Below are 11,255 nucleotides of genomic sequence, written 5' to 3' on the forward strand. Positions count from 1 at the left end.
GAAAGAGTTGCTGAAAATGAACGAGTTGAGGTTTTACAGGGAAATACATACAAATCTAAATGATTTACAGAATATTTGCTCATGCACACTTCCTCACTGGGTACATCCCAATTCCCGTAATTGCATCCACCTTTTCCATGTGTCGTAGTCTCATTCATAAAAGATGCAAAGGGAAAATGTGAGGAGGAAACACATTTTAACTAACATGAGATGTAATTTCCTCTGATTCTTCACCAGAGGCACAGCTTTCAGGTCGGTGGAGAAGTGAGGAACAAATAAGGGAATTGGAATGTACCCTCTGAAATTAGACCGTTATCGCGGAGTGGTCAGAGGAAAGTTGTTTCTACGTTTGTTATACTGGGTTTGAGTCCCACCAGAGTCGAGGTTTTACAGGGTAAGTTAGGGTAAAATGTGACTGGGCAAACACTCGTCTATAGCTTCTGGTGCATCCTACTTAATTTTCTACATGAAATGTGATTAATGTGAAATACACATCTAAACAAATCTAAACAATTTACAAACTATCTGCTTGTGCAAATTCAAAAAACACAAAGTACTGGCCAGTTACAGCAGGAACAGCTCAAATGGCAGCTGTGCTAAATAAAGTGTACTGTCACAGTGTATGTGTCCTTGTCTGAAGATCCACAGAGGCATATCCAAGTTCAGTGCTTATACGTGGGTATAATCCTGAACAGACAATTGATAGTGTGTGTGTGTGTGTGTGTGTGTGTGTGTGTGTGTTACCTCAGACAGTTTCTGACACATATTATCCTCCCAGCCGTCTTCAGGAGGCATTTCTGGGATAAAAACCCAGTCTGCCCCACATGCCAGGGCGCTGACCAGGGCCAGGTATCTGCACACATATTTACATCAGTGTTCTGAATCTCTTCTCCAGTGTGACAGATATTTCCTCTACACAATCTGATACCACATACTATTCTGACACACACACAAACAAACCTACAGCTGATCAATATTTCCTGACTTGACAAACCACTGAGGTTTATTTTATCTGTTCAGTCTCTGTGATGTGAGGTGTGCCTACCCGCAGTGCCTGCCCATGACCTCCAGCACAAACGTCCTCTGGTGGCTGCAAAAACAACAAAAGCTAAAGGTCAGAAACAAGAAAAAGCAGTGACCAGTGAAATGCAGAGGGCTGATGAGAGCTGGCTGAGACATGCTCACTCAAACCTTCACCCTGACCGTGGCCATGTCTCAAGAGGGCTCAACTGACGGGTACAGTCTTGTTGCATTTTCTCTTGTTAAGTCTTTTTACATTTTGTCACGTCATGTATTGTGGTCATGTCTTTTCATGTTGATGATACATCTTTTCACATCTCATCCTCCTGCCTCTTACACTTGCAACATCTAGTCTTATGTATTACCTTGTCTTGTCCTGACTTTCTAAGTCTTTCTGTGCTGTGTCAAGTTCTTTTTTTCTGATTTTTGATATGTGTCATCACATTTAAGCGCCTCTCCTCTCAGGATGTTGTCACCTCTGAGCAGTGGTCATGATGGCGTCCACCACCTCAATGATGCGGTGCAAGGCTGAGTCGGTGCCAATGGTCATGTCGGTGCCGCAGAAGTCATTGTCGATGGAGCCAACCATGCCGACGACATGGAGCACGGAGTACCTGTGTGCGGCTTCCTCATCGATCAGCCCTGAAAAGCAGGATAGGACCATAAAGGCTCTGCTTTGGCATAACTTCTATCTAATGCTTACTTCTAATCTAATGGAGTTCTTGTTCCAGGGTTTGTTAAATTGACTGAAAGCCCTGCAGCCATGCACCTTCCTGCAGAAGCTCATCCAACAGGCCACTCCACTCCGCTCTGAACAGGTTGGCTCCGGTAAGGCTGCCGTCACCGCCAATCACACACAGGTTACTGATGCCGTGCTGCACGAGGTTGTGTGCAGCTTTGAGGCGGCCCTCGCGGGTACGAAACTCTTTACAGCGGGCGCTGCCGATGACTGTACCACCCTGAAGGAAACAGATAATAACCTGAAATCACACTATTCTCCCTTTATATGACTCTTCTACTGGCTCTACTATGCTGTTTTCGTACAAAATACAAATTTTTTAAATTTGTGTCACAGTTCAGTCACATCTTTTTGTTTTGCTGCTCAGTCACTTTCAAATGCATGGATCGTTTTATGTCATTCTGATGCAACAGTATCAAGCGTGTGAGGCCTGAACAGCAGAACGCTCCACTCACCACTTGCAGCATGCTGGAGACGCTTTCCCACGTCGCCTCTTCGATGTTGTCGCCACCGTCCACCATCCCCTGGTAGCCCTGAGAGGAGCCACAAGCACTGACACTGAAACAATGCTCCATTCTCCCTGAGAGGTGCCTGTGTTTGCCTCAGATGTCAGTTAGGATTATATCTAACATAGAAGAGCAGGAAGGTTGTCATGTCTGAGAAGATGGAACCAGAATATTACCTATATGATTAATCAGTTAGCAAAATTGCTGTTAGCTCTAACTGACTTATCGACACAGAGGGAACCAAACCTGAATCCGAAGACCCTCTCTTGGCCCTGACAGTCATGTTGTTGAGGTTCCACTATTTTTAGCTGTGTTGTGTATGCTGAACAAAGTTATCAGCTAAAGTGAAGGCACCACGGCACTCAGCTGTCACTACACACAGCCCTGTGGTCATTCCAGGCTGATGGATGAAGTCTGCTGCTGATAATCCAATTATAGCCGCACTGAGACCAGCTTGTCTACCTGCTACATGCTCATCCAAACCACACACACGCCTGAGAGGGAGTAGTGTGTTTTTATCTTAGTGTATATTACAGGTTTAATTTGAATCACTTTACTGTGGACTACAGTTTAATGCCGTGGCACCAGTGGGAAGGTGGGATGCATGATGGGACAACACTGAAGCTTCTGTATATTTTGCATGTGAGCAAAATGATTACAGCACAAGAACCATTAAAATAAACATCTGTCATTCAGATTCCTCAAGTGATGAAACTAGTGAGCTGGTGAATTTTACTGAAGGCGCATCAATGAAGAAAAGGCTAAAACATAGAAGAGGTTCTTACTGAAACACTGTAGGAATGGCTTTTAAAGTGGTGCGGAGCAAAGAGGCCATGCCTGGTCAGCTACAGTATATAATACTGGTCTGTACTGTCACCACACTGAACACACTGGACTAAAAGGCTGCAGATAATATAATATATGCATCTGAAACATCCACTGTGATGAAGTCAGTGTTAACTTTCATATGACCTGTTGATAATGTACACACAGAGTCCATATGAAAGCAAACATGTGCTTTGCTACCAGCAGGTTATAAATATATACAAAGCCTAAAGGGAGTTTAAATAGTTTGAGCAATGAGCAGGAAGTAGCACGGCCCTGTGGGAACAGTGGAAACGTGAGAGCTCGCTGATTTCCAGCCAACAGAGACATGACATGGACACAAGGCAGGAGGTCAGGTCAAAAACTAATCATCGAGCCTTTGATGAAGCTCAAAGGACACTGAAGCAAATTCATTGAAACCTTTTAAGGGTAATGTGCATCGATCCCTTTTGATATAAAAAAAAAAAAACACAATGGATCAATTATGTTAGATGAAACACTGGGTAAATGTAAAAACTGATTTCTATTTTCACTTAAATGTTGGCTATAAAAAGGAAAACACTTAAAAGTTGGAGCTGGTTCATTCTATAACGCGGTGCACGCCAACATGTTTGTCTTCCTGCGGCTGTGGCTCGGGGACAGACTGGTCGTCTCCCAATTGAAAAATCGGTTTTGATTCCCAGTCTCCCCAGTCCACATGTCGAAGTGTCCTTGGGCAGGACACTGAACCCCTCGTTGCACCTTGAGGCCAGGCAGTGACTGACCGCCAACTGAAATACAGTGTTCAGATTATAAATGCCTTTTATTTAAATAAAATTTCTTTCCATATTTTAATTTTAGTGCTTCTTTTTTTTTTAACAAAAACCATAGTAAGAGAGCAGGACAGGACATTAAAACAGGTGCTGGGCACTAACAAAGAAACGGGTGTATATAGATGACTAAAATATATATTGGTGTGTATGTGACGGTACTGTGCGTGTGTGTGTGTGTGTGTGTGTGTGTGTGTGTGTGTGTGTGTGTGTGTCATCAACTTTTTTTTGGTGCATATACACACATACAAAAGGAGGAAGGGAGAAGAAAAAGGGAAAGAAAAGCGTATAAATAAATAAACATAAATAGAGAGAGGCTATTGGGAGCAGGGTGAGAATGAGACCGAGACCAGTGTCACCATCGGTGGCTCCTTTTTGTGGCTTTGCAAAAATGCCAGACTGTGTAATCAAGTGTAGTGTAGCATCAGGTGCTCGTGTCCTGCTGCTGCTCTCAAAGACAATCACAGCCAAGTGAGGAAGACTCGTCGGTGTTGATCTGGTTCATTGTCGCAGGTCACAGACACTGCAGGCTCCCCTGAGGCGACATCTGGACCCTGAGTCACGAGCTATGCCTCACCTCATGGATGAAGTAGACCTTCGCTCCCACGTAGATCCCCATTCGGACGACGGCCCGGACCGCTCCATTCATTCCTGGGGATACAGAGGAGAGAGTTAGTGGTAGTAGCCACAGAAAGATGTCGTGTTTGACATGATTTCCACAGGAAGCAGATCAACTAAGAACACAGCACAATGGAGAAGCACAAAAACACAAGAGACTTTAGGGTTTTCAGCAAGGACTAAGTTTCACCTCCGAGCAGCCCAGCAGCCTGTGGTGTAGTCAGAAATGAACACTGACCTTTTCACAGCCTGTTGTGAAACCTGTGACTTTTGTTAAAAAAATAATGCCCCACAACTGGGGGGGGTCTCTGTCAAGACTAACTGACTGACTAACTGGTGATTTTGCAGCATTAGAAAAACATTAACAAAACACAGTTTTCATTCAGAATAATTAAAGATCATGTTTGTCTACCTGTCAGTCCCGTGATAGACTGACATGTATTATTCAGGAATAAGTGGTACAGAGGATGGATGGAACCATTTTCACAATATCAAGGAGACCGGCCGCACACAGACTGTTAGACCGATGTTCATCGCTGACCATCAGTACTGGTGCCCCACAGGGATGTGTGCCTAGTGCACTGCTCTACACATCCTATACACAATCGCTGCTCCTCCTGTCCATCCCATTACATCATTAAATTTGCAGACGACACTGCCACAGAAGCCGTTTGTCAACTTTTATCGCTGTGCCACCGAGAGTGTCCGGACGTAATATGTCAGTGTGGTTTGTCAGCCGCGTAAAGGCAGAGCAAGCGGCCATACAGCAGGTAATTAAAACTGCAAGTCACTGGAGTTACATCACCAGACATCAGTACCACCTCCACCTCCAGCTGCCTGAAACGTTCTCATCAGATACTCAGACTCCTCACACCCTGCACCCCCACCTTAACCTACTGTTACCATCAGGGAAAAGCTTCAGGTCCATACCAGCAGCTATGACTCCTTAACAGCTCCTCTATGCCCCAGCCCCCCCGCCTGTCCTCTGCTGTCAGAACTTTTTATCATTACACCACCATTTATTAATGAATGTTTTGTGATCTGGGGATGCTATGCTGTTTGACTTGAGGTTAACAAAGCTTTCATTTCATAAAAACTAAGGTAAAAATGACCAAAAGAGAGCAAGGAAAGGAAACATAGCAGCATGAAGAGTGAGTGGCTGAAGGCAGACAAACCAGCAGACAACAGGCGAGGTAAAGGGGTCCAAAGAGAGGAGACCAAACTCAAGGACCGAACAAAAAGGGTCAGAACGCTTAGTGCCATTAGAAACTGGGCAGTCTAATGTTTACATAAACAGACAAAGGCTTCTGTTGGCACCATTGTTGACATTCGGCTTCATGTTTCAACCTTCAGGAGAGACTGTGATAAAACTTTAATGATCCTAATGGAGATGCTGGGAATCTCATACTAAACGATCACTGAACAAAGGCTAATGATTATGAAAATAACCATTAGTTGCAGCTATGATCCTCATTAGTGGTCTTTTTAATACAAACATTTGCTTCTAAAATAACAAAGTGAATCTTAAATATTTTTTTAAATCTGAAAATAACCAAAACTGACCATCACTTGTTCCCCAAGCACAAAGTTACAAAGTTGCTTGTTTTCCCAAACAAACAAATATATGATGTCACGCAGAGAAACCTAGTAAATTCTCACCTGCGTGAACCTGGAACCAGCTAATGTTTGGTGTTTTTGCAATAAAGAATCAAATACCATCAAAGTTCTTATGTAAATTTTCTTTAACTCAGTTGTTTTGTATTTAATAAAGTGATAGAGCAGCTTAATCAATCAACCACATACAGATGAACTACATCACCAGAATTACAGGAGTCTGGTTTCAGAATAAACGGCCACATCCACCAGCCAAAGTATTTGGTATGTGTCAAATACTGATGTAACATTTTGACGTCTTTTAGAACGGCAGGCACATTAGATTCTTGTGAACCCACTCTGTGTGCTAGTAAGTCCAGCAGCCTCCCAACAGGAGGCTCTCTGCAAAATTCTCTTCCACACGTGTGGCTGTGGCTCAGGAGGTAGACTAGGTCGTCTCCTAACGGGGAGGTTGGTGGTTCGATTCCCAGCTTCTCCAGTCCACATGTCTAAGTGCTGTTGAGCAAGACACTGAACCCCATGTTGCTCCTGGTGATATCACCAGTGTGTGAATAGTATAAAAGCACTTTGAGTGTGCTGCAATGCATAGAAAAGCCCTATACAATATGAGGCCATGCTGCAAACCGCCCCTGTCCATTTTCACTGCAGATAGCACAGGATTTTACTTGCATATCAGTGCCGGTCAGTGCTGTATCACATTCACAAAGGTCAGAAACTTCAATTACATATAATAATCTGCATTGTACCCAACTGATTTTATGAGAGTTGTGGTTACAGCAGTGTTTTTGGTTTGAACTGAAGTCATTTTCTACACTGACAACCAACAAAAAAAGAGACACAGCTGAACCAAATGAGCTTTGTTAATAGCAGCCTGCTTTTATGAGTGAGTAGAAATGAGGTCACTGCCAATGCACGTGTGACTCTGAGCATGGTGCTCACACAGCTGGCTCCACAACAACGTGTTGCTTCAATTAAACCTCAGGAAAATGTCCTTTTACTGTCCGTGTTATTGCAACAGACCAATATGCAATACACAGTAATAGTGACATGCTGCAGTGAGACAGACGACATGGACTCAGCACTTCAGTAACAGCGTATGAGCACACAGTGGAACATATTTTAGGACCTACAGCGATTCTGCAAGTGACACAAAAATGCCATCAAATTAGATTTATGGCAGCCTAATACTAACACACTACATCTCTTTGTAGATCTTTAATAAATATTAAAGTCTTATAAAATAATATTAATATCATGCAACCCTCACTTCTAAGGTATAACATTTTAGCCTATTTTCATTTTTTCCACCACCAGAATGCACACCACTGCGTACCAGGGGCTCCTCACGTAGGCCGCACAACCTTCCGTGAGGATGAGCAAGGACACAGGAAGTCAACGAGGTGGGCCTTCACAGTTAAAGCGCTGCAGCGCAAACTAGCCAATACAGCATTTATTGTGAAAGGCTCCAGAGGAAATGTGTTTTACTGCCTCTCTCTTGACACTGGTCCTCTCACGACTCATCCTCCGTGATGCAGACCACGTGTTTATACGCATCTACTGACATACGAGCCTTTTCCCTGACAGGAAGTTCATTTGATCACTATTTGTTAGTCTGACCTTTTAAAACTAAAATAGAGGGCTCTATTTCTGAACTTCCAGCGTTGACACAGCTACAATGAATTATAACCCAATAATAAGAATAGGCCTCCTCACTGTTCATACGGAATCCCAAAACCTCTACATTAGATCCTAAAAGTAGCATTTAACGTTAAAATCCCATTAGGCAGAGTCCAGTAGTCCGTGTAAACTGAAGGAGCTCCGGAAAAAAAACGGAGTAATATTTAATTTCGTCTTTCATTATAGGCGGCAATGGACACTATGGGTGGAATGAATCATAAGGAAGACACACCAAAAACAGGTTCATTAGGTGGCTTTAGTCTACAATTAAAAAAAAAATCCCAGCAAGTCTAATATTCTATCAGGCCTGGATTATCAGGATGGTTCAATATACATAATTCATAAACACCGCACCATCAATGTACAAATGTGTGAATGGGAGCTGTTGCGTAGGCGTTCGCATTCATTAAACTCCCAAAGAGTCCACGGTGGCAGCATGAGGAATTCACACAGTGGAAATAAGCTTGACTTCTTCTCCGTGACGCGGTGAAACCAGTTAACACCGCACCTTAACTGACTGGCTCCACAGGCGAGTGTAACTAACGTAACGAGTTCGCCATCGGACACGACTGCGGCTACGCATCCATTATCGGACAAGGCTCTGGCTAAAGCTATTCTGACAATTAAATATGGATGACATACGTCCTTAAACATTCAGCGGAAATCCTGGTAACGGCAGAAAATGTTCAACACAATTTGTTAACAGCGACAGTGCGTACAAATTACATGTCGGGTAACTGGACTACCTTTACGCTCGGTCACCGAGTGTAGCCTACGTGACACGATTAACTATAGGTACGTTGGTCAGACGGTCTTAGAGCAGAGAGGTGCTCGTATTGTTCATCGGCAGCGTTTTCCGGTTACAGCAAATACATAAGAAGTGTCGAGGGTGGCAGAGGGGTTGTCCGATAATGGAACTTATACCTTACAACATTACCTTGGGCATCTCCTCCACTAGTCAACACTGCGATGGATTTACCAGCGCCGGACATATTCTCAAAGAATTTCCGGGTGTCCTGTCTTCTCGGTGCCGTCGCACCAGCCATCTCTATCCCAAGCTGAAAAACAGTAAAACGTAGAAATGAAGGAGAGAACCGGTGGCGATAAGTGAAACTGTGGGTATCTGAGTCAGGAGGTAAGACACTGAAGTACCGCAGTGGTTACCACCCTCCTTCTCCACATAACACCACCCAACCGAAGATCGTGAATTGCAACAGATGACTCACGTCAATCTTCACGGCAACCACCTATCACAGAATATAGCCTGTTACCATCAAAGTATATGCTCATATAATCAGTGGTGAAAAGTACATGTGACAGTACTTATGTAAACCTACACTTAGAAAACCTACTTCATACTTCCACTTCACCACATTTCAGTGGCAATTACTATAATTTTTATTGCACATGTGATTGATAAATTTAGCTGCTCTTGATTAACTGGTGAATAAGACTTTGCTGATCCTTGGTGGGAAATTCACAAGGTACCCAGCCAGCAGCAACATTAACTCAATCATGCATTAATATAATACAATATGCAATTATAATACAAAAATATTGTATAGCCTACATGAATGTGGAATACACCATTTTGCGTAATGACTACTTTTTACGTTTGATATTTTATGTGGCCTATATTTGGACGCAAGTCAAGATACTCACCATGTTTTAAGCACAGAGAATGTCTGTAATCTGTAATCTGTAATGTTAGCCTATGTTTTCCACCCGGTCTGGAAATAAAATCAGAGTGAGATGTTTGCATTGTTTTACATCATTCTTTGGTTCTCACGAACCGGGTTGGAAGCGCGTCAGAACCAGAGCCAATGAGGCTCATCTTTTTCTGACTGACAGCTAAAACCACCAATGAACGTTCAGATCAGTACTGCGGAACTACCTCTCATACAAATGCAACCGAGAAGTCTTTCAGAGAGGAAATCATAGACGTACAAGTAACAATTCATAACTTCAATTGTAATTTAAACAGTAAAAGCGAATGCTGAAACGGTATGGAAAGCTAACATAATGCAGCACAAAGAGATTAGATTATTAGATGAAGGTATGTAACGGCAGCAACAATGAACTGTATGCAGATACAAAAATCTCATATAGCCAACTTTTAAAATGATTCTGTGGGGACTTCTAGCTTCTCTGTGGTCTGTGTATGTCCTTTGCTACACTATATGGTTATTATAGTTTTACTTACCCTATAGGAAATTACAATATTATTCCAATCCAATAAGCCATAAGTTTGACCTTTCCTGGAATTCATGACCTTGAGCTCCATGGTGCAAGCTTTATCTCCATGGCAATAGCTTTTCAACTATTGCACACTTGTTGCCTGCAAGTGTTGTTATAACACTATATTCATGACAAATGATTTTAGGTTAAATAAACTGTTTTTATGTCTTTGGTGGCAGAGAGTGGCAGTGCTGTGTGATTAGACTTGAAGGGCCATCCAGAGGACACCTGGGCCAGGACAAGTTTCAAGTTTCTCTACAGAGAAGAGTCTTAGAATAGGCATTAGTGACCTTAACTTAAACATGTCCTTGTTTCGTGTGTGGTTAACTGTCTTGACTAGAGACATTTTTGCTGATCAGCATAAAATCAGGAAGTGCTTCAACACCACAAGTCTGGATGTGTAATAAATGGTTTACATGATCGAACAGCTTCTTCTTTCACATTCACAATCCCAAGTCTTAAGTTTATCTTACTCCAAACTCCGTTTCATACATTCTGTAGAAGCTTGTTCCAGTTCTCTACTGAAGACATATGATATATTATGATTTAACTGAGTGAAAGAGCTCCATGTTCTTAAATGGGTGTGCCATACTGAAAAGGTCTTAGTGTACATGATTTTGTACTCACTGGCCCAAAACTCAGCCTGACATATTTGGTATCTTTGGAAAAATGCATCTCCACTAGAATTAAAAATAAAGTTCTGGGGGGTTTAGGAATGTTTAGTTTGGATTAACCAGGCTGAGGAGGCTAAAAGGAAACTTACATAAAAAGGGGCAAAGAAAGGGTCAAGGTTATGGGATCAGGTTTCAGGAGCCAGTAAGGATGCCTTCAGGTTTTTGGCAATGAAAAGTATCTACATTTATGCAGAACTGAATTCATGCAACAGTTCAAGTAGCAGCTAAAATAAGACAAACACAGACACTACGTCTCAGTTTACAGTTAGACCTATGCAGGTAGGTCACAGATTAATGACTTCATACAATTCAAAAGGTATCAGGAGGTTAATCAGCCTTTTGCAATTGTTTCCAGTTCATAATAGTATAACTATTTAAGACTACAAATGTAAATAATTAAGTATTTAAGGTCAGATCATTAGTGATTTTTTAATACATCATAGAGCAGGTTAAAAGCCACATATAAAGAAAACTTCCAAACCTGTGTCACTGACAAGTTTAAATAACTGCAATAAATTTTAGGACTGAAAAATTT

The 11,255-nt window shown here is 42.3% G+C and overlaps 1 protein-coding gene across 1 annotated transcript in view; it reads right to left on the reverse strand.

Annotated features, from left to right (window-relative positions):
* pfkpb (phosphofructokinase, platelet b) overlaps positions 1 to 8,989 on the reverse strand; it is a 40,296-nt gene extending 31,307 nt beyond the window's left edge. Inside the window, exons 1-7 of the mRNA XM_020612456.1 lie at positions 8,746 to 8,989; positions 4,477 to 4,550; positions 2,215 to 2,292; positions 1,790 to 1,979; positions 1,497 to 1,662; positions 1,046 to 1,090; positions 745 to 853 (exon numbers count right to left, since the gene is read on the reverse strand). Of these exons, the coding sequence (XP_020468112.1) occupies positions 745 to 853; positions 1,046 to 1,090; positions 1,497 to 1,662; positions 1,790 to 1,979; positions 2,215 to 2,292; positions 4,477 to 4,550; positions 8,746 to 8,854 (771 nt within the window). The 5' untranslated portion in view covers positions 8,855 to 8,989. The remainder of the gene's footprint in view (positions 1 to 744; positions 854 to 1,045; positions 1,091 to 1,496; positions 1,663 to 1,789; positions 1,980 to 2,214; positions 2,293 to 4,476; positions 4,551 to 8,745) is intronic.
* Between the last annotated feature and the right edge of the window lie 2,266 nt (positions 8,990 to 11,255).

The sequence above is a fragment of the Monopterus albus genome, unplaced genomic scaffold (assembly GCF_001952655.1).
Source record: "Monopterus albus unplaced genomic scaffold, M_albus_1.0 scaffold125.1, whole genome shotgun sequence".
Lineage (NCBI taxonomy): Eukaryota > Metazoa > Chordata > Actinopteri > Synbranchiformes > Synbranchidae > Monopterus > Monopterus albus.